At 30.2% G+C, this 25,788-nt stretch overlaps 1 protein-coding gene across 3 annotated transcripts in view; it reads left to right on the top strand.

The window, feature by feature from the left end:
• Positions 1-25,788, top strand: part of LOC148285424 (homeobox protein XENK-2-like) — a 72,316-nt gene that overhangs the window by 28,749 nt on the left and 17,779 nt on the right. For 2 of the 3 annotated variants that reach the window (XM_088225507.1, XM_088225525.1), the window contains exon 2: positions 21,936-21,995. The exons of the other annotated variant lie outside the window; for it this stretch is intronic. In XM_088225507.1, coding sequence (XP_088081633.1) covers positions 21,936-21,995 — 60 coding nt within the window. The remainder of the gene's footprint in view (positions 1-21,935; positions 21,996-25,788) is intronic. 3 annotated transcript variants of the gene reach the window in all.

Below are 25,788 nucleotides of genomic sequence, written 5' to 3'. Positions count from 1 at the left end.
GTGTCATCCCTAATTCGCCCTTAGAAGCAAAGTACCTTCAGCCAGTTGTCTTCCGTTTATATTGGAATAGAGAAGTAAACAGGTTTAGGGTAGAACCGAGAGTGGTAAAATAATAATCATCCCTAATATTTTAGTGGAGGATCACGAATATGGCACTGCCCGGTACCAGAGAAGGTATTTACCTAACCTACTATCTTAGTATGAATAATTGAACGTAGTTATGCAGAAAGCAGCCAGCCATAAAAAAGTGAAACTGAAATAATAGCACCTTTGTGAGAAGAGTAAATAATCAAATCTATACAACCGTTGGAATGTTTTTGACTTTGACAAATATTAAACAATGAATACATTAGTTTTTTTGGTATTACAAACAAAAATCTTATTAAGTATTTGAACAGTGTTAATGAATTTTAAAGTACTGTAATATTTTTCTTGTTCTGTGGGTGTTTTCTGCAAATTAAGAAATTCCATCTTTGTGATCGACACTATTTTCAGAAGGTGATTATTACAATTTTTTGTATTAAAGCTGTCTGGCTGTTTTTAGCAGAACATAGAATCGACCTTACTGCACCCGATAACATCAATACCTCATTTTTCCAAAATTGTGGACTGGTTGCTTTCTGCATAACTACGTTCAATTAAGGTACCTCCGTATCTACAATGTATGTATTGTTTTTTGTGCTTTCTTTTGGTTTACTTTTTGTTATTATTTTTTATAAATGAACTCATTTATCTGAAGTTAATATACAAATAAAGGTTGTAAACAAATGGCGAGGTATTTTTGTACATTGTAAAAAATAAAAATATGTATTTTTCAACTGTGTTTCACGTCATTAATTATTTTGAATAAGGTATTTCGTAATATTTAATTATTAATACATACAATCAAATAGTCATTTATGTTAGTTAGGTAAAATAATTTGTAATAACCTGTAAATAGTTATTTATGATAATAACTTTTTTAACAATCATATAATTCAATTAAGCTAGCCAATTTTAAAAATAATAAATAAATAAATATTTGATGAACAGTATCTAAAATAACAAATTGTGATTATTATACCAATGTCATATGTATTGTTTATTGTTTGTCAACAAAAATATATAAAATTCAATGATATAGTTTTAAGTACTGACTTTGGGTAGGGTATATAAAGGATGAAAGTCAAAAAACTAAGTTTTTAGAAAAAACCTTTATAAGTTTTTTAAACCCCTTGTACATTTCAATTTAAATAAAAAGGAACCTAAATTTGTTGCAACAGAAAGGGGAAAACGTTTTTGAAAAGGGAATACGTAAGTCTAGGCATTTACAGGGCTTATGACCTGTCGTTTGCTAGTTTAAGTGGCTTCTTTACACACTAACAATTACAATTCTTCGGACTGTTTTTTTTTTTTTTTTCTTTCTGGTGATTACGAAGATACACTATCGATCCACCATCAAGTTTTGACGTAAGTACATCGGTTAGTACCGATGGGTCTAGTATCCTTCGACACGCATATCTACGCATTTAAAGTGAAAAAAAATTGTTTCCCTGTGCAATTATTCCGTTAATTACGATTTATTTACTTTTTTAATCGTCAAAGCCTATTAAAAATATGAGAGAGAAATAAGTCAAATTTTATATCAGTTTTGAAAACGAACGCCTATATGCGTGGCTAGATTCTGTCTTATTAACATAAAAGAGCATCTAGGCGTAAAATGTTGCCATTATAAAAAATACATTTCGTTATTATTTAAAAAAAAATCTGTTTTACTATCTTCTTGAGTGTACGAATTGAGACATTAAAAAAGCCGACTTTGTAATCGCTCGGTAGATAAATACAGACGATCGTTTAGCATACCGTCTTGTTGTCAAAAGTCATATAAAAATCATATTCAAGTGAGCATTTTTTTATTGAATTGGGATTTATTGGAGTTTATAATTCCTTTGAAGTGGGCACTTTTTATCACAGAAGCCAATTTAAAATGAGAAATATCTCAAATTTTAATGAAGTAAGGAACGCGGACTAAATTTACGAGGTCATTCATTGGACGGATTCGATCATACGACATCGAGATGACAAGTCGGTAGAACATACCGAGGTAGATAGAGATAGTCCAGAAGTTAAGTGTACCGTCTCGATATGTGCAGATGAAGATAGCGTTTATAATCGCAGCACAGACTTGCTAGAGAATGATGAGAATTTAAATTTATAAAGTAAAATCAGCGTATAGAGTTAATATTGTATTGTATTTAACACCTTGACCAGTTGTGCAACCAGGAACAATAGTCAATCAGTGTTCGGTGAATCATCTGCCGTTGCCCTCGCCTGATTGCTATTAGGTACCACTCACCTTCTTGCGGGACAAACTAATCACGGTATTTTTATTGGGAAACGATTAGTTACTAAGGATGATTATTGTGCGCGCGCGCCAACGCACCTGGCCACTCGTACTTCAGGGCTACTACAAAATATTAAATAATTAAAATAAACGAATTTAATTATGTACATGTGTACTTACCTACTTTTATGTAATATTTTATCTTTAATCATGTTTATCTATAAAGCATATTGTAATATGATACAAAAATATTTATATACCGGGTGTTCTTAAAACCCTGTCACATCCGAAACCACGATGATCAATATCAGCAAGAAGACATATTGCCACATTAAAATAAATTTTTAGAACGACGAAAATCTTAAAAAATAAAATATAAAAATAAACAAATGGTTGCTTACTTCTGCAGGGAAGAAACGAGGAGGGGGGAGGGGGAGTCTGATACACCATCAAACGCGCGACCGCGCCCCCCTCGCTTCTCCCCTGCAAAAGTTAGCAACCATTTGTTTTTTTTTTAAATATAATTTTTTGAAATTTTCTTCGTTCTAAATATTTTTTTTAATGTGCTAATATGTCTTCTTGCCCATACTGATCAACAGGGTTTAAAGAACACCATGTATATATAAATACGAAAAATAATATTTTATAATATTCAAGTACTTATTTGAGCGGTTTTATTTGAGTTGTTGATTTGGGATGAGATTTTAACTTTAAAAGTGCAATATATCAAAACTAGGAGAATGTTGGTTACAAACCCGACGATGAATACCTAAATAATACTATCCTGATTTGTAATTGAATACCAACAATATTTTGAGTTTGTCCAAATTTTTGTAGACAAAGACTGGATTCAACTCCCTGTGGAGCTGTTAATATTAACATATTTATTTAACTTTTTGTACATAATGTTATTTGAACATTGGCGGGCTTATTGCCAAATGGCAATTTCTTCTAACCAACCAATAAAATAAAAGTTTTATTTTTATAATTCAAGTTACAGAACATATTCAATAGAAAAAAAAGACATATTTGTTTATAAATTACCTAAAATCAAAACTATTACTTAATGGGAAAAGGGAAAAAAGAGGAAAGAGGAAAAAGGAAAGGAGGAGAGATTAAGGAAGAGAAAGGAGATGTTTCTTCAGACGTGATTTAAACAGAGATAATGTAGTAACATCTTTGATGGTGGATAAAAGATGATTCCACAGTCGAGCCGCATGGACACTATATGAGTTATAGAAGAAAGAGGAATTGTGTATGGGTATTAAGAGAGTGCCTTGAGAATGAGAACGAAGAGGTAAACCATGAACTGATAAGCGTTGAAATTTTTCACGCAGGTATATAGGAGCGTTAGGACTATGAAGTACATTGAACAGAAGTGACAGGAAGTGATAGTCTCTCCGCTGTCTAATTTTGAGCCATTTCAGTTGCCTACGATAATCAGAAATGTGGTCATATTTCCTAAGACCAAAAATGTACCTTATGCATGTATTCTGAAGTCGTTCAAGTTTATCGAGTTGCTCACAGCTTAAATCAGTCATGGAAACATCAGCGTAATCTAGAATGGGTAGTAGTAATGCTTGAGTGCATTTAGTACTAATGGGTAAGAATTTTTGCAACCTTCTAAGTGAGTGTAGACTGAAAAATATTTTGCGGCTTAATTCATTAGTATGAGCTCGCCAGCAGAGATGTTCATCCATTTGTACTCCTAGATTTACAACAGAGATGAAGAACATTTTAGAGAAGGTAATATAGAAGTCTGGGCATCTGCAGGGCTTATGACCAGCCATTGGCTGGTTTAAGTGGGCAGCTTTCAAGGTTTTAGCTCATTAACTTCACAAACATCAACAGATGAAAGAATTGAAGGAATACAGATGTTCAAATTTGAGCAGAATGGTGAATGTTTTACAGTGTGTAAAGTGGCCACTTAAACCAGCCAATGACAGGTCATAAAACGTTCTTCATCTCTGTTGTTATATGTTTAATTGAATACCCTTTATTAACTTATGTCTGTTTTCTTTAAAAAAAAATCTGACTTCTTCTAAAAGATTATTTTTTATATTTATTTATTTTCTTTTTCTTCTTAATAGGTTTTTATTTTTGCTACTTTTTCGTGAAATATATGTCTGTCTTTAAATTTGTACATACGAAACATGTAAAGGCCCAAAAGGCGCTTAGATAAATATATAAATGTCACATCATAGGGACGAGGTTGTCAATTTTTTTGATAGTTTGAGATTAGCAATTAGCCAAAATTGACATATCTGCATTGCACGGATCTCAACATAAATCAGAAAAAAAAAATAACTTTAATAAAGGATAGTCCCATCCCTGTATTTCCCCTTAACAAGGATGAGTTTAATGATCCGTTTGCCCTTCGGGGCATCCCCATCCCCACAGAAAAAATGAAAACATATTTCAAATACACCTTTTGTTTTAGTTTTTATGAAGCACTTCTAAATTGTATTGATTTAACAATGCAATTTATATTAATGATTATTATTAACACAATTACGTTAATAGAAAGGGACAAGTTGTGTACCTTAAAAAAAAATATTTTGCTACTTTTTAGCCTATTATTATTATTCCTAACGTGAGTAACGTGTTTGTGATGTAACAATTATCAATGCCAAACATGTCTCGTTTTGCTAGCGTCATATTTTTTTATAATTTCTTTTTTAAAGTTATATAATATATGAAAACATTTCTTCACAATATCCATATTAATTTCGAAAATCCAATTAATTACTCTAAATCCATTTCATATTTCATATGTCTATCGGTATTCGTAGTATGTGATATTTTTCTACTGTTATACCATCACCGAGGAATCCAATTTATGCGATTATGAAAAATTTTATGAAATCTACTTACATCCAAAACAAAAATTCTATGTAATTCGTTTTTGTTTTCTCACTTTTTTTTATTTACCTACCTAACTATATTTTTTAATATTTGTATTATTTCAAGACAATGTACCATTCTTGATATTTTTAAAACTTTTCTTATAAACTATTGTTTCTTTGAAGTTAAAAACTATGTTTCTTTCTACGTGTCCACACTCATATGTGTGTACTTGTAGACAAAACTTTTTTTTTAAATCGCTCCAAAATAAAAAGGGTGTCATTTCCAACATTTAAAAAAATAGTGAGCTATGAGAAATAAAATTATAAATCTTAAACAGCAACAAAAAATATCTCTCTCTTTTTAGATACGAGAAAAAAAATAAAAACACAAAATATGTTCAAAGGTTGCCACTTGCCCCGACCTTTTGAGTTATATTGTTTTATTTACATAATATACAATATTAGTCCCTTATTTGTAAAAGTGATTTTATTGAGTAAACAAACTGTATGTACTAAATATGTGTAGACCCATGCTCACACCAAAAAAAATTTTTGCACTTAAAACCACAATTCAAATGATGTTAAATATAACGAAGTAAAAGATAACAAATAAAAAAGATTTATACTAATAAAAGTAATTAAACATCTGCTTCTCTCAATATTTCTACGATTTCTTACTTAAATTTACTGTTCAGTAAAATAGAAGATTTTGTCTTGTCAGTCTATTTTTAGATATATTATGATTGAAATAAAGTTTTGATTGAATTTCCCTACGCCTACCATCAGATTCGTGTCCGCGTATTTAAAGAATACAGTTACGCATGTAAAATAGAGTCTGATTTTTACCTTTTCACTAGTATTGTGATCGTGTTTATGTTTTAATTATCAATATAACATACAAATTATGACATAGTTTACTAACACCTTTAAAATAATATAATGATTTGATTTTATTTGGGATTTGTACAGCTAGTACATGAAAAAATTATTAGAAATATATTAACAATCCTAGAGCCAATTAAAAAAATCCACTGTCAATCTAATAACACGTTATACGTATATAAGAAACGAGTTTACGCAATTGTTTGTGTGTGACGTTTGTATTCATGTGTGTGTATGTGAATGTGTGTATGTGTGAATGAATAAGGGAGAGTGTGCATGGGCGTGTTAAAATTAATGAGGGACAAGGTGCGTGTGTGTGGGTGCGTAAGTCTTTAAAAAATTAATTGAAATAATAATAATTATAATAATTTAATTTTATTGTAATTATATTGAAAAGGGTACAGGAAATAAATTGGTAAGAAATTTGATCATTAAAAAAAAAAGGTTTATACCTACTTTCGAAACCTTTTTGTAAATATTTAAGTCAAGAAATATTATAAATTGTATTTTTTAAAAGAATTGTAAATTTCAAAATCTTATATATTTTTTATTTTTTTTAATAAAAAAAATGTTTGCGTTCTCATGATTTACCCAAATATTTTATTTTGAGGGCCATTTTCAACGAGTTGTAAATAACTCAATATTAGATAATAGGAATCAATTTGGGGTAGAGTGGGATTCGAACCACAGATCTTTGGTCCGTGAGTCCGAGACACTAGCCAAAGGATCACAACCCGATTCAAATTCACATTCTAAAAAAACACTTTATTTTAAAATTTAATTGATACACATTGAATGAATAATGTGCAATGAGTCCCATACAATACGCTAGGAAACCACAAAATGCAGTGAATACGATGTCATGTCAACAATAAAATAAGGTAGGTATGATGATACGCGTACATTGATTCAAAACGAACATACAAATACATATTATGTGCACCTACATAATATATACGTTTGATAGAAATGATTCGAATGATAAAAATCAAGTGTCACAAACAGTTGGCCCGCAGTTGACCTTTTCACTATGAAACTTATATTTATTCAGGGATAGAGAAGAACGGAGAGGAGGATGCGGACAAAGACAATGTATTACCTGTGGCAGTTTTGATAAATTTAATATTAAAGTATTACGACATAGATATTTTAAATAAAGTATGCTTTTTAATTGTCAGTGTGTATTCCGCCTGTTCTCCACCGAACTTAGGTGTTTGGTGAAAAGTGTAAACTATCTTTAAAGGAAACGCGGTCTTACCTCTCTTTATACAAAGGTTTTACCGTTTATCTCCCTGGATTAAGATACTGCAACAGTAATTTGTTAAACAATATAGATATTTACCATAAGCGTGTCTTTGTTGGTTTGTTTCTTTGGTAAATTGTTGTTTTATGGGAGCTAGAACTATAAAAAACCCGTAAAAGTGCCGTGTTTTATCTGCCGTCTTTGGACATGCGGAATACAAATATGATAAATAATTTTGTAGCATGTGAGGATATGAGTGTCGTTCAGTAAGGGTATATGATGTTATATATTTAGGGTGCAAGAAACGAGATAGATAGCGATTTGTATTTCATTATAAGATTTAAGCACTTGGTTAATTTACTAATTTTATTTAAACAATTAGCGCTTTTACCCCCTAACGGATGCGTCTTTAGACTGATTAACATTATAATGTTAAAAACATTTACACAAAACAAAATATTGTCTCGAGTACTTTAAAGAATCAAAACGTAAGCGATCTGACTGATCGTAACTGACCTGTAAATCAAACAATGGACTAATCAAATCTCTTCTCCGTCATAATTTAATTAACATTTGCAAACACAGACTTCAAAGAATATTTACTAAACATCCTATAAACTAATTGAATCACATTATTTTAAGTTCCTACTTGTTAAACTAATAAATACAAACTTCTCAAAATCATGGTGTAAATTCAAACTGTTCCCATAGCTCACACCTTGCTCATAAAACCTCAACACAAAGGAATACTCCACAATTCTACAGGATTCTTGAAACACTTTTCCCATAAATATGACTTTGTCAGTTCTTTGAAATAACTCGGTATTTCCGTGATTTATCCAAGGATCTTTACTGTCATTTATCTATTGATTACCTTACCTGTGTACACCTTTACTATTAATCCAGATTTTTATACACAGTAGAACAAGTGTATTTAAAGATAAGCTGTTACTATTTATATATTGTATTTTTCTTGTACATTTATTTGTCAAATAGCCGTATATGTATATACACAAAGCAAATTCAGTCGGTAAGTAATAAAATTTTAATGAATTATAAGTTATAATATATGAAAACATAATTTTATTTTTTATTTATTGAATTTTTGGAGATCATTACTTCTTAGTTTGTTGTACTATAAGTATATATATATAGAATTAAACTAAATTAAGTAAGGTCAAAAGAACCCAACAAAATATAAACACTCATTCAGCAACACAAATTGTATTTATTTATTATTATCATATTATATTACATGCACAAACTTATAATTTATACAAAGTTGCTTTGACTGCCTAGCTAGGGTTATTTACCCTGTTCTAAGACAGTAAAAAAAATATATAAAAACAGTAATCAATATTTAGAAACAGTTATAAAGATAGTGGATAAAATAAAAAACAAATTTAAAAATAGAGTAAAAACATGGTAAAAAATGTAGTAAAAATGTAGGAAAAAAAATTAAGCAAAAACATAGTAAAAACAAAGTAATAAATGTAGTGAAAACATTGTAAAAACCATTAATTTTATTTAAATATGGATATAAAAATATTTTAAAACTCAAAATGCAAAATAAAAACAGTAAACATGGCAAGAAACATATTAAAATTAACTGTATTGTCCCATTTGTATCAACCGCCTTAGGTAAAAAGCAAAATAATGTAATTGCTCCAAAAATATTTAATAATTTGATGTCAAATATAAAAGACTCAAAATTTAAATCAAATTTTAAAATAAAAATAACTGCTCATATTTATTTATAGTGTAGCGAGAGATTTTTTTGAAAAATAAATGTACAGTAATAAACATAGTACTTTATACAATTGGTACACATATTATTTATATTTAAATGTATTTAATTATTTTATATATTTTTTTTATTATATATTATACTATATTCTTTATGTTTAAGTAACATGCATTCTTGGCACATATACATACTTTATTTTTGTATAATAACGATTATTAATTTCTTACATTTGATTAGCTAGGCATTTATAATTAAGTAGTTTTAGTTTTTTTTGTTATTGTTTTATTAGTGTAGAACTACTTATTCTTTAAAATTTAAAAATTCTCCATCTTAGAACAGGCTGAGCCATGTTAGATGGAGACTATCCTTAATAGAGAACACTCCGTTTTCATTTTCTATTCACTAGTTTTATATAGATTCCCTGTTATTAAATATGTATACTTATTTTATGCAATAAATTTATAAAATAAACAAATAAATAGGATATATATAATTATGGTAAAAATATATAGAAAACATTTTTGAGAATTAAATATGAATGTCTAGGCATTTACATCGCTTGTAGTGTAGCGTCTAACATTCACCATTCTGTCCATGTTAAATCACTAATATTTCCTCCACTCGTCCATCTGTTGACTTTTGTGATAAAAAAGAGCTGAAACCTTTATCATATGGGTGAGTTTCATACGGCTGAACTGAATAGATATGACATATCTGCGGGCTTAACTATTTTACTTACTAGTCAACGCCTGAAATCAATTATTAATATTTTTTTATTCTTCTCATACCAGTTAGTTTAATCAACCATTTATTTATTTACATACATAAGTTTACTGTACATTATTTGAGACATTAGCCCCAACTCTATGAGACTAAAAGTCCTGTGTTGAGATGGGACGATGTGACAATGTTTTGAGTAAATGCCCAAACTTCCATATACCCTTCTGAAAAAAGGTTTCTCTATCTGTTGCAACTAATTTAGATCTAAGAGTCTATAAGACTCGCTAGGGAGGAAATCCAGCCTCTCTACAATCATTAAGACATGTTCAAAATATTTTTGATCAGATAGGAGTTAAGAACGCAAATTGGTATTGCTTTTTATTAAATAAAGAAAATATGGTGTACTTTTCACTTTTTTATTTCAATTAACAATTAATATAATATTTAGGTTTATACATATTTAATAAAAACAAAGAAAAGACGTGCTGAGATATTTATTTATTGTATAGCGACCTTGATGGGATTTTCACAAAAATTGTGCTAAATAAATTATCCAACTATATTAATTATAATAATAATAATAGAAAAACTATAAAATTTTTGATAAAAAGGTTTTTTTAAATACTTTCAGTAAATAAATTCACATTTTTTTGTTTTTTTTTGTGGAATTTGCGTTTTATACTAAAAGATATAGGTTTTATGTACTCACAGACTGGAAAGCCTTTCTCAAGGATTTCCCACACTTTTAAGGGATTACTTTTACCATTATCCTTGAGGGTCGTAAAATAAATATGTTTACTATTGGACATTGTTGTTAAGGATCACATGGATAACTCAGGTGCATGGGAAAATACTTTAATTAGCAACGAAATACCTACTACCAATATAATTCGCCTTAAATTTAGATGACTTAATAAACATTAAAATAAATTTGTACTTATTAATTGTTTTTCATATTATAAACAATATTACGAAAAAACTTTTTACATGTCTACAAAAAAGAAGTGTTGTTTATTTTCATTTACTATGTTTTTTACCTGTATAATTTTTGTAAATGCCCCTTGGGCGTATTGTAAAATTATTTAAATAAATTAATACCCGTGCCGAGGACTATATAAGATAGTAAGAAAATAAGCTTTATCCACAAGTTTCTAATGTAATGCGTACAAACATGTTTTTGACATGATTAAAATAATTCTATTAAATCAAAATAATTACTAAATACATAATATTAAAGGCGTTACATTGGGGCAACATATCATGCCAGGGTCGCGATTACAATGTGAAGTTGAGGACGTAATACCTTCACAATGACGGTATAGTTGAAGATAAATCGGTAGTGTATATTTGCAATTCTCCCGAACGATTACGAAGATACACTACCGACCCCTTCAAGATTTGGGGATATACATCGATATGTAACAAGAAGACGCGTTTATGGATAGCTCTATATGGATCTTAGCTCCCATAAGTAAGAATTTAACAAAAAAACAAACTGATAAAGAATCGCCAATGGCAAATACCTATCTATATTGTGTAAAATGATCACTGCTCTAGTGACATATCCAGGGAGAAAATACCAGAATACATTCTTATGAAGAAAACTCAGATCGCGTTTCCTCTTAATAATTTGATTCTCAAATAATAGAAGATATGAATAATCTAGACCATTGTTTTTTTAAAATAGTCTTTTCTTTATGCGCGCGTAACAATAAGTTATCATTTAATTCAATCATATTTTTTATATTTAAAAAAATATTTAGTTTGATAGTCCATTAACAAATTTAAAAAAAAACGCTTAACTTCTTCCTTGGCCTAATATGTGTAAATAGATATTTTAATTGTTTTTGTGCAATAGCTGTTGTTTTCATAAAGTTATAAAAATCTAATCTTGAAAACCCTAAAAACGAAATATTAGAACACGTTCTTTTGATGTCATTTAGTTTATTTTCTTTAACAAAACGAAGGTCAAACGACCCGATGTAGTGAATTATAATGAATAGAGACAGAACGCCAGGCTTAAGAAAAACACATTCAATTACTGTGACTCACCGGGAAGCGAACTCGTAACTCTTATGCGTGAGGCGAGCGGTTTTAAATAATGTTATATTTTACCGCAACTATTCCGTTGCAATTAACCTTCTGGAGTTAGTTAACCGCTAGAGACGCGTGTTTAACTGACTCAACATAAGAGAGCTTTTTCATGTAAGTTTGTGACTGTGATAGCACTGATAACAATCATAATGTTTAAAAGCTCTTTTGAAGCTAGTGCAATTACGGGCTAAAAAATCACTCAAATGCCCAGCCGCTTAGACGGTGCCTCTCCATGCCCACACCCCATATTCATCATAGCCTTTCGACTTAGAATCACATTCTAAAGATTCACTTAGCACTTTTTTTGTGAATCGATATGAAAAGGTGAGAGGGACGGTTGTGATTGGTCCCTTTCGGGTCCGCCCACCGTTTGGGGGCTCGCGATTGGTTGAGTGCACCCTTGGCGGTAAGAGGATGGAGTATGAGAGCCATTGAGAGAGGTGGGGGTGAGCCGACTAGGGTTGTTGCCTCGATGGTACTCGAACGACAGTAAAGAAGCGACCAGTGAGCCACCGAGTCGAGTGTCTCGAGAACCATAGTGATTACGCGCGACTTTCAAACCCGAAAACAATTATTCTAAAAGTGCCTGTATTCAATATTACTATTGCTCAAATTATATCGTATATTAAAAAATAAAAGGATTAAAGTTCGTTTTAAAAAAAAAAACTTAGTGAACTACTCGCTGTTGATTAGTAAAGTTTGAAAAAAATAATCTAAAAACATTATAAAAAAATATCATAAAATTATATTAATTGTGGAATTACTTTTAACACACTTAGCATTGACTTTACAGTTGTTTCGTGAATTAAAAAAATAAACATAAAATATTCCAACTAGGTACTATAAATGTGATAACCATAGCATAAATACAAAACATTAGAAAAATTATGTCGGTAATTGAATGAAAGAATAAAGATACCTACGTTTAAATTTTTGTGTAAAATCGTTTTTGATTGGAATTTTTGGTGATTAAAAACAATTAGAATACTGATGACTCATTTTACGAATTATTGAGGATTTGGTAATCCGTCATGATTGGCAAGTCAGCGGAGCGCTGGGTAGGCGGGGGACACGAGCAGGAGTTGCTAGAGAGGCTGTTCGGGTTGGGGGCGCCGCCCTTCCCCCTGGGATGGCCCCCCGCCCTCCTGCCGCCCTGGCCGAGGTTACTCTACCCCTCGTTAGCCACACCATTACCTGGGTAAATATTTAAATAAAATTCAAATTAAAAGAACACCTAAAATTGCTAATATTTCGACCCGTGCCCGGGCGGATTGAAAAATACTATTCTATGTGTAAAATAGAACCGGAATACCTGTCGAGTGTTTTTAACCCGATGGGTACTCTCAGTTAAAAATCCTGAAAAGGAAATAGAATAAATATATGTCCGCTTTGTGATATAGTGGTTGTTACATTCAGTCATTACTGTCCCAAATAAATGAATTTAAAATTTATATTTGAAGCTCTAACTTTGTGGTTCTTCATTGAAAAGTAAATATACCTTGATAAAGAAGCTTGTATAGCTTTAAAATTGGTCAGTTGAACAAATAAAAAATAAGCTGTTAAAAACAAAGCTGTTTTATATTTATTTTATGAAATAATATTAATTTTAAAGGTGGTTTCACAATGCTATATTGTCCCTGAACTGTCATCTGAAGCGTAAGACTGATCACCTTACAATCATGTAACGCAGTATTTGGTGCACCAATACAGTGCCCCATGCTCCATCGGGTACAGATAGGGAAATTATGATAGTTAGGATGAATAATATTTCGATAATTTAGAGGTATATTATCATTTTTTTAGACAAATACTGGATTTTACTATCGAGGGATATTATGTTTGAACATTGATGGAAGTTTTGGAATTAAAGCAGCAAATGATAGGTCATAAACCCTGTGAATGCCTAGATTACAATATTTTCATCTCTAAATTGTTTTTATCGGGCCATTAAGCATAATAAGAATTATATTGATATTATTTTGGAATTACATACGATGGAATCATAGATAATATAGTAAAATAAAATTCAACATTTTTAAATACCTGGCTAAAATATGAATGTATATTTTTAGGTTAAACTCGTTTATATATATATTTACATGTACATATTTCATTTAAAAGTTCTATACCTGGGTTTAAAAAGGTCACTCCAGGAGTAATCAATTTAAAATTAGTGCAAATCGTACATTTTACTATTTTTTTTTTAGACTCTGAATACTCTTGATAAATAATGGCTAATTCGTACAGGGCGCTTGTTTTATATTGTTACAGGATATCACTTTTTTTTCTTACATAAATACCTTTGTTGGGTACCTTATTAAAATTTGGTACCTTTGTTGGGTAATTTATTATTTAAATAAGAATGCGATTCAAAAATGCATTAGCACTTTATTTTTTTCATTTATTTAAAACTTTAAGTAAAATGAATAAATACTGTGGTAGACTTATTGCTAAAAGCAATATTTTCCAGCCAACCAAAAAACAGACTGGTTAAAATAAGAGATTGGTCAAAATTTTGTACTGAAAAACCATAAATATATATCAAAAGATACATACATATGTTAAAATAAAATGAAAAAAACCTAATCAATTAAAAATAAGAGTTGTTTTTTTTTGCACATATTCACATTAATAAAAAATACAATTACATTATGTTACACATATTAAATGATGAGAAATGTGGGAACAGATAATGAGATCAGAAAATGACCTAATTGTTTCAAATCTTTTGAAAAGTTTGTGATTTTTTTTATTAGTCGCCAAGAAAGGGGATATTCCCATATTAATCCAGACCATCTTAAACCCACCCTTAAATTATTTACTAAACGTTTAATTACCTACCGTACCTGTTACCTGAAATTTTAGGGGCGATTTACTTAACACTTACGGATTAAAGAAACATTGTGAATTTCCCATGGGTTAAAACAAATGCGATTATTCAGGCTGGTAGCTAATAGCTATCGATTATAACAATCCATTAAATGTCCATTAATAATGAATAGGTACTCGACATGTATAAATTGCGTGTCTTTTTTATACTTTTACAAAACAAATACTTGAACGAAGACCAGAAAACAATTTTTTCTTACATTAAGCACTTCACATACGTTGGAACCTCGATTCGGAATAACACGGTCCAAAAATTTTGTTTTTTCAAACATTAATTTAATAATGCGTAATAGTAATAAAGGTAATTATTAGAATGCCTTACATCACTCATTTACTTACTTGGGGTAATAATATTATTATTACTGTTGGATATTGCGCCATTTTCGTGAAAATCGCCTCAGGGGCGCTGTAGAGTAAATAAATATCCCAGTACGTCTTGCAGCTACAGATCGCATGGCCGCATGGATGGTTGGGTTTCTAGTTCCTCGTTTTTAATGCAGATGTATTTCAGGTATAATAGATAGAAGCTTAATTACAGCACGTTTTGCAGCTACAGAGCGCATGGGTTGTAAGAAACCTAGCCTCCATTTGCACTTTTTTAATTGACAATGAAGTTAAGTGTACAAATAAAAAAAATTGAAATAATAATAAGTAAGATTACTACACGTCTTGCAGCTACTAAGTGCATGGACGGTTGGAATTCTAGACCCCATTTACAAAATTAAGGTATTTTATAGTGGGGTATATTATATGACAGTTATAGTGAATAATCTTTGTTACGATTTTTTAAAGTATTTCGATCCTGTAGTAGGAAAATATACGAAAAAAATTAAGGAGTAATAAATAGTAAACAAGCGCATTAAAAAAAAATCCGGAATCGATTTTTATCAAAACTTTTATATACGATACTGCGTAGAGGGTAACTCCCGTGTAAAAAAATGTTCCAGCGTGTTATTTGGTTGTAGTTCACAGAGTAAAATTATTTCATTAAAATATTGGTTATACATATGACATTAGTTATACATTCGATCCTGTAGTAGGAAAATTTACGAAAAAAATTAAGGTGTAATAAATAGTAAACAAGCGCATTTAAAAAAAATCCGGAATCGATTTTTATCAAAACTTTTATATACGATACTGCGTAGAGGGTAACTCCCGTGTAAAAAAAGATATACATAAGACATAAGTCAAAATTTCAATAAAAATACCAGTTTGACGAACCATTGCATTGGTGCATAATCAATTATTAAAGCATGCAATATTTTAACCAAATTAAGAAAATATTATTACGGGTTGGTTTAAATCATTTTTAAAACAAATATTGATTAAATCCAGCTTGTAGGCAAATGGTCAGTACGTTTTCCTAGTTTAAAATGTGTCAAGTTATTTACTCAATATTTTATGCCCCAAAACTTTACAAATGTCTCTGTGACCCTCCACCACACAGGAAACATCTCCACGGGATCTGAAGTGCAGAAATAAAAAAATTGAAAGATCTCAAGTTTTTGTTGTTTTAAGTATTTCAACTTCTTCGTGTGAATTCCGGGTGGCCAAACAATTTATAGAGGACAGGAAGTATCACACAATAATTCAAGTCTATTTTGTGACAGGCAATACATTGTATTTTTTTGTAACGTTGACCCATTGCAATATCGGACCTCATTTATAAATCATTTCAAATTAATCATTAATACAAACATAAAAAAAAAAGATTTTTCATAAAATAAAATAGAAACTGTATTTTTATGATATGTTATAATATTGTCTTTAAGCGACCTTGAGGTATTATAAAACGAAAACGGCGCCATATTATCTATAATAATAATGCCGCTAATAGACTTGTTACACCGTGGGGTGAGTAGATACAATGAATGAGCATGTGAAGATAAAAAAATATGTTTTTTTTTGAGAAAATAATTAATAAAGCTATTTTAGGTAGAACGTAAAGGTCCAAAAAATATTTTTGTGAATTTATTGTGATTGTATAAGAACTACGCATTACCGAATGACGCTAGTACATGTTTTTAAAATGCGTTCACATTATTTTATAATCAATATGTAGCTATAGCTTTATATTTATTGTTTTGATATTGTACAATAGGGTCAAATCACCGATGAATGACCGTTTAAGGTTCAGCTTGTAGTGAAATCCACATTAAACGTATAAATTTCATTCTTTAAGCGTACAAAATAAAAGAAAACCATAAAAAACACATGAATTTTTCTAAGTACGTTTACTTTTTTATTGAAATACAAGTATTACAATTATTATTAATATTACTCTAAAAAAATAGCAGAATCACCAGTGAATGACCGCTACTACCCCAGTAAAAATAATTCTCAGATTTAGTTACATCATAACATTATAAAACACCCTAACACATTAGAATATGTATATATTTAAATAATTGCATAAAAAATAGCATCAAATAAAACACTTACCACACCTTTCCTTATAAAAATACTATCAATCTCAGAACAATAACGGGAAGACGCACTATTACCTTTTGACAACTCACAGTTCAAAACTGATAAATTTGTTTCTTACCAAAAGATGTGTCCGACTACTGCTTTTGTCATAGTTTCTAGTGTTAAAAGTTTTTTGAATGGACACATGTAGCAATTTTTATTATATTGTGTTTTATTCACCAATGGTCCTTAACTGGGGGGTGGTCATTTACTGGAGCTTTGACCCTAAATGTAATCACTTCACTCAATCCGTTAACGGTAATTTTTTGCGCCACAAACAGGCTAGAATGCCCAATGACAGTGATAATAATAATAATAATATTTGGATAATTTATATGGCGCCATTTTTGTGAAAATCACCTCAAGGGCGCTGTACAATAAATAAATATCCTAACACGTCTTGCAGCTACAGAGCGCATGGACGGTTGGGATTCTAGTTCCTCGTCTCCAATTATGATATATTACAATTATGATATATTTGAGCTAGATAACAAAACGTCTTGCAGCTACAGAGCGCATGGACAATAAGAAATCTAGCCCCTATTTACATTTTTATTTTTAATTTGACATTGAAGTTTAGAGTTTAAGTGATATTTTAAAAACAAAATAAAAATCAAATTTATAGAATTAGAATTGAGATAAAAACAAGTCTTGCAGCTACTGAGCGCATGGATGGTTGAAATTCTAGACCCCATTTACTAAATTTAGATATTTGATAACTAGTTGATAACATTTACATAATATGATAGCTTACATCACAAAAAGTCTTGCAGCTTCAAAACGCATCGACAAACGGAATTTTAACAATATAAGAATGATTTAAAAAAGTTAATAATAAAAAATAATTTTAAGAAACGCAATAATAAGCAATGAACTAGTAAGTATGGCAATTAAGTGGACATGTAACAGCACAAAAAGTAAAATATAAAAAAGTAAACAAAGATAGCATTCCTTAACTTATTATTAAGGTTAACAAGACAATAGACGATACCCAAACTCAAACTCGTCCCTATTTTATTTTCGTATGCAGTAAACAGCATCAGGATCAGGTGGTCATCAAAGAACACCCAGGCCTTAGATTTTTGCGGAAAATCACTTCAGATTTTTGTAGTCTCACCGGGAATCGAGCCCAGAACCTTCCGTGTGCGAGTCGAGCGTCTGAACCAGTACATCACGAAGGCCGCCATTTAAGTCGTCAATCGTCATCTGTGCCGTTAATTTATTTTTTTATAAGAGAAATTTCGGGAACATCTTTTATTATTTATGATAAACATTTCTCCGCACTTAAATCATTTCCTTTGTCGATTAATATTATACAAGTTCCTAACGGAGTAACGATTTATCTTATATTATATTCTCTCTCACGGCAAAATCCGGTATCAGAAAAAAAACAAACTTTGTCTCGAAAGTAAACTAATAAAATGGTTGTTGTATTTATTTATTTATGTATTTCACAGTTTTAAAATGTACAGAGTTTCTTTGTTTCAGGTCCCGACTAGCTAGGAAATTTCTGTGTTTAGGAAGGACCTTATTTTTTTACATGTGTTTTTTTATCTATTATTTCATTAAATGATGCTTAATAAATTCAAAGAATAATAATAACATATGAAAAAATCAATATAAATATAAATTAGAAAACATGCAAGTAATAATAATAAAAATTGATTCATGAAAATAAATTAGAAAATATGGTATTAAAAGTAAAGAAATGAGACACAATTATTATAAAATAGAAAACATACCGATAATAATAAAAATTGAAGCATAAATACACATTATAAAATAAAACATTGGTAATAAAGAAATTAAACAAAAATATAAATTGGAAAACATACCGATAATAATAAAAATTGAAGCATGAATATAAATTTGAAAATATATCGTTAGTAATTAAAAATTGAAGAACAAAAATAAATTACAGAATTTACCATTTATAATTAGAAAATTAAAAATACGTGTAAATACTAGTATTAATAATAAAAATAAAATATATGTAAATTAATAAACAAAAAAAGTAAAAATAAAATATACATAAAAACAAAAAGGAGATATTTGTCAATTAAAAGCAACACAATTTTTGTCGTGAAAATAATTACAGGATATAAAAAGGTCTACCCCTTATCCACTTGCTCACCTTCTTCTTATAAACATTGAAACTGACAGACGCCTTTATGTCAGGGTCCAACATGTTAAAAAACCTAGGGCCCAATACTGCAAAATGCCTCAGAAAAAAGGCAGTTCTACTTAGAGGTACCCCAAAGTTTATGCTCATTGCATATCTTGTTTTAATATTTTGTTGTGTTCTATTTTTTATTGAAGACCAGAAATTTGTAAGGACTTCCCTAACATAAAGTTGTCTGACAGTTAGTAAATTTGTTGTTTCAAATAGAGTATGAGAGGGGTAAGTGGGTGGCAGTTTTAGCATTATTTTCAATATTGTTTTTTGGAGAATGACCAGTGGATTTAATATGACCTCCGAACAACCACCCCATCCAATCACTCCATATGACGCAACCGACTGGAATAGTGCATTTAATCTGTTAATATTTATTTTGTGTTTTATCTCAAATTCGATAAATATTTTCCACGTTAAAAAAGGTACTAGGTAGTATCACAGGGTCCGTGTGAATGTTAATTAATCAAAATATTTATGTATACTGATCAAGTAAGTATGTATACGTGTTCTATGTATACGTGTTCATCAATCGGGTTGTGGTCCCGTGGCTAGTGTTGCGGAATCACGTGTCAGAGGCCCGAAGTTCAAACCCCACTCTACCCTAACTTGATTTCCATTTTCTAAAAGTGAGTTACTTACAACTTGTTGAAAATGGCCACCAAAATTGAAATATTTGGGAAAATTATAAGAACAAAAAATAATTATAATTATAATGAAAAATCGGCTCATAAATATTTAAATTTTTAATTTGAGTTTTTTACAAATGGATTTAAGAAATATTCCCAATAAATTTACTGTATATTTGTAGAATTAACCCGAATTCCATGATGCCTGTCTAATGTATTAACTTGTCTTTGCTTTTCTTTGTTAATAATAATAATAAATTTCGACATTTTTTTAGCGCCGTTTTCGTGAGTAATCACTTCAAGAGCGCTGTACATTATACTTAAATAAATAAAAAATAAAATATATCTACAGGCTAACTCTTAATTACTATTTGCGAACTGAACAATTTTACAAATTTTGCAATACACATAATATGGTTCTTCTAAAAATTACATCTAAAAAGTAGCACTTTTCAATTCAGTTTTGTATTTCTTATATTATTTGTTACTTCATTATTATTTTTTTTCGTTACATGATTTGTTTAAATTGGACATTGTCTGTAAATAAGTTAAATAAATAAATATGTTATTTATACTAAAACCCGTTTTTTGCAACTTTCTTTAAGACTTTTGAACGAAATCATAATTGGTCATAAAAATGAGATCAGGTATTTTATATTAGGCTCAAAAAGTGTATTTTTCAATCGTTTTAAAATTAGTATTTGGTTCATAAGGTGAAACATGAATTTTAGATTGAATAACTTGGCAGTTTAGACTAAAAATACGCAATGTATATTGTATTATATTAATAAACGTTAGAGGATCCTGATTGTAGCGATGATGAAGCGAGTTCTCCCCTAGCGGAAGCTTTCAGTCGGCCAATAAATCTGAGTTAGCGGACTTTGCGATAAAATCGTTATTCAATCGCTTAACAGCCGACACCAAGCGACTTTATTAGGTTCACATCTCTATCGGGATCGAGAGAAAAAGGAAAATTTGTATTTATAGGGGAAGAAAATTCGGGGCGAGCTTCTTGTATTTTTTTAAATATATTTATATATTTTTTGTGGTTTTTTGCCCTACCATGTCAAAAATAACATCTAAAAACCATTTAATAGATTCGTATAGTTTTTAAGTTGCTACTTAAAATTAAACAAAGAAACGGAAATAAAGAAAACACAATTACGAATTTTTGTTTGTTATTTTTAAATCTTAAAGTACAAAGAATAAATACTTCAGCCGACGTATAGCTAAAAGCCGGATCTTCCAGCCAACCAAAAAAAACTAGTTAAAAGAAGAGTTGGTCCAAAATTTGTACTAAAAAACAAAAATATATGTCAAAAGATACAGACATGAATAAAAGTATAATTAATCAATAATAAGAGCAGTTGTGAATGGGGAGATAAGGTTTGCACATATTTTTTAAATATTTTTTTAAACCGCTAATGTGTTAAATAATGTTTAAGTGCTAAATGTATTTTTAATGATTTATGGCGTAGCCCTGTAACACTGTATTTTTCAAAATTGGATAATTAATACCTGTCTAAATTATGTTCGTTTTTTGGTATAGTTCTGTTTTGTGATTGTTACGAGACGTGAATTCCGTTATTTCAAAGAAATCACCAAGAAATGTACGTTGATGTGTTATATTAAATTAAATATACAATAAATGAACCTTAATTATTGAAACTAAATACAACCTTTAACCAAACTTTGTTTATATGTACCGATTATCACTGAGAGTATGCGTACTCTTAATCAAAGTAATTATAAATAAAATTAAAGCACTCGATGTTAATTTTGGAACTCTATGACCTTTAAAAAAACTATTTTTCTTGTGAAATTCCTCTCTGTAAAAAAAATGTTAAAGCTCATCAATCTTCCACATTTTGTAAAATTCTATGAAACGACTACAGCTATTTTTATTTCCATTTCTCTTAGAAACAACATATTGCATTCTGGAAGCGAGCAGAACCTGGAATGGAATTATCTACATTACAGGTAGATATTTGCTTATTAATATTACGTGCTTCAACAAAGGGGATCAGAGATTATTCGTCCGCTAGAACGTGCTCCAACCCCCGAAGTCTCAATGACCTGCTAACTGCTTCTATACACCCTCAACTAGGAATTCTCAGGTGCTAAAGGAACACGTGTTTTCGCTTTAAGGATGTAGGTGTTAGATTTATGGAGCGGCCTGTTTGAGAGATTTTATCATGTGACTTTATATCTTACTTTGCTCAAGGACCTTTTTAACGTAGCTTTAGACACTCGTGCAAAAATATAGGAAAAAGGACGTTTATACAATACTTTTTTTACACCAAGTAAAACTATCATCGATAGTACAATCAATGATGCATAAACACACTTCAGTATTCAAATAATATTGCGCACCTTACTGTTTTTGAAATAAACTATCGTTATTTTATGGCATGAAGTAGGAATAATAATTATTATTATGGATAACTTATATAGCGCCATTCTCGTAATATAATACCTCAAGGGCGCTTTACAAAGTGATTATATAAAGATATAAATTTAATTTTAACTTTTTAATTTAAGAAAAACAATGTCTTTTGTCACCACATGCTAAGGATTTATTCAAATGATTTCGAGAACAAGTAGGTTTTAAGTTTCTTCCGAAACATCCCTTCATTCTCACAGTTTTGCACCTCTGCTGGGAGAGAATCCCATGCCGTTGGGCCTGCTACTGCAAACTCGCGTTCACCGAATTTAGTGCGCTGTTTGCGTAGAGGTATATATTTTTTTCCTTTTGACCTAGATGTAGCTGATATAAGTGTAAGACGTCTGTCAGCTAGTTCATATGGAATGCAGATTGGCCTTAGATATTCTGGAGCAGAGTTGTACAGTGACTTATACATAAGCCAAAGTCTTTCGAAATTGATTGCTGTATGATAATTACTATTTGTTGCTAGAAATTCGTAAAGATGCGGCGAGCGAAACAAATGGAGACGACACTAGGTAAATTTAAATAATATATTAAGATGATTGACGGAAATATATTTTTTTTAATTAGTTACATTTATTGATCAATCTCAACTCCCAATTTCCGTGGCTAAGCGTGATTTCAACGTAGTAATTAAACTTATGTCAAAAAGTTCTAATCCGCTCAATGAATTTTACGCAAAATCAGACATACATACGTACGCTATTTGTTTCAAATTCACTTGACTAAAGAGTTTTATGATGTTATTGTGACCAATCGCATTAAAAAAAAATATTTTAAGAGAAGATACCCATGTATGATTCTATTTTTTACAAAGATATAAATAATATTGATTTATTTTAAATCTTCAAGTACAAAGAACAAGTACTTTGGCGGACTTATTGCTTAAAGCAATATATTCCAGACAACCAAAAAACAGACTGATCAAAAGAAGACTTACTCAAAAATTTGTACAAATAACGAACATAAACATAATTAAAAATAACAGCAGTATTTTAATTGGGAGACAAAACTTGCACATATTAACTTTTAAAAGGTGCATTATGTTTTACATATTAAAGGATTAGGAATGTGGAATCAGATGATGAGTATAGAAGGAGAGTGAAAGATGAACCAAGGGAAGAAAAAGACCAACATACTAATAATAAACTAATAAAAAGACTTATAAAAGTACGTTTTTTTTTTTTTACCTTTTAAAATTAGGTTTTATTTTGATTGTATTTTTTATTTGTTTTTGGTCAGGCTGTAAGAAATCGCTAGTGGCAATAAGTCCGTCATTTAACCATGTATACTTTAATAATAATTGTCTGATTTATAAAGCGGCATGTTTGTGAAAAACCACCTCAAAGGGTCTTTACAATTGTATACCTAAACTTACATTCAAACTAAGCAAAACTGACATATAATATTTTCTAATTTGAAATTGAGGGCATGATAAACTAAAGAAGTGAGATATAAGTTAAGATCTGAACTGACTGGGTCAGTCGATGATTCGTAAGTTTGAAAGCAATTGATTTCAGATAGAGGGGCCGGCAACGGCAAAAGCACGATCTCCGAATTTAGTGTTTGGGAGCGCCGGATTTCGACAAGTTTTCCTCTGCCTGAATCAAATGCTGACATTGCTGACCTAAGAGTTTTGTTTTATTTTGTATTTATCACATTATGAATTACGGTAAATAAAGATTTATTATAAATATTACGTTAGGTGTTGTGATTTATAAAATTTGTATAATAAACGCATATTTGATATTAGGTAGTTGTTTTTTTTTACCTTCCGAATTTTCGCTCGATTGAATTGACAACCCTAGAATGCACGTTTTTTTTCTATTTTGTCTAGTCGAATTAAAATTAATACATTGTGTTATAAATTTTATTGCAGTCATAAAAAAATATAAATAACAACATTAGTAATATTACTATCAAAATGGTAAGCGGATAGGTACTTCATTTCGATTTAAAATATTTCGCAAAAAAAATTGTCAAACTGTAGTGAAAATATGGACATATTTGTATCTGAATGCATTTTACTACATCGCGTTTTATGGTTTTTAAATTTTCTTTACAGACAAATGCTACTTCTCAATAACAATATTTTAGCGTATCATAATCGGAAAACGAACCCGAGACTAATGTAACACGATAACCACTTTACCACAAAGGGAAAAGCAAATAAGTTATTTGTATATTTATTCAGTTTTACAATGCACTATCTGGTATATTGTTGCATATCTACGGCATTATACAAATGACTTTGCAATGCGTTTTAACAACTGACTTCTTTGGAAATTAAAGATGATTTTTAAGTATCATTTAAAACCCTACTTCTCTAAAGTGTAGTGGATCCTTCAGGGGTGAATTGCCACCCTTATATTAAGTGGATTGTAAAATATCTGAACGTGACTAAGAATAATTATACACATCTTTTGAAAACCTAGCACGTGAGATAAACAGTGAAGAATTAACACCAACTTACTTTGTTCTGTCGGAAATATGTTTGAATTTACCTTGCTAAAGAATTTCGTACTTTTGTCAAAAATATTTAACGAAAAAATATCGTTCGTTGTAAAAGTATGAGAAACAATTAAAAATGACAACTTTTATGACAAAATATCTACGCAGGTACTTCTATGTACATCGTTCTTTTTTTAAATTATTATTTATTATCTTTCATCTGTGCGTATAATTTATATAGCTAACTTAACATAAATACACAAAAATTTAATAACTTTTTAGATGTGTAGGATTAGCTGGTTGAGGGTTGGAGTTTCTACCTCAGTTAGAGATTGACAGAGAATACACGAGGTTCCTGTTTAATGTGTATTTATTACATAGCTAATGAGATACAGCACTTGGCTGTGTAGCAGTGATGATAGGACTGCACTTGAGCTACATGCTGAAGCTGAGTGAACTGGACTGACTGATTGAACTGAACTTGTTGGGTTGACTGACTAAACTGAACTTGTTGGGCTGACTGACTGGCGTTGCCACGCCTTGTAGGCGACGTTCCTTTGTAGTTCATTTCTTTATGGTAGGGACGATGTGAATGCACTGCAGAACGATGCCTGCGAATTATGCGTAATACTGTTAGAGTTGCATTATAACGTTTTATTGGATTATGTAGAAAATGATGACATTGCTTTCAACGGCCATCACACTATTTTAAGTGAAACGTTTTAGCACGAGTGCGTCATCGATAGAACCCTACAGATGATATTTTGGATGATAGAAATAATTTATTCAGTTTTTTTTTTCTCTGTTTCTTTACAAAGACGTTCGTTATTACTTTATTTGAGCGCGTTTTCCTTTTTTTTTAAAAATAATTTACTA

Source organism: Micrasema longulum, unplaced genomic scaffold, assembly GCF_059751315.1.
Source record: "Micrasema longulum isolate JH-2025_06_02 unplaced genomic scaffold, ASM5975131v1 h1tg000037l, whole genome shotgun sequence".
In the NCBI taxonomy this organism is placed as follows: Eukaryota; Metazoa; Arthropoda; class Insecta; order Trichoptera; family Brachycentridae; genus Micrasema; species Micrasema longulum.
The sequence above is the reverse complement of the archived record's forward strand: the minus strand, read 5'-3'. Positions and strand labels throughout refer to the sequence as shown.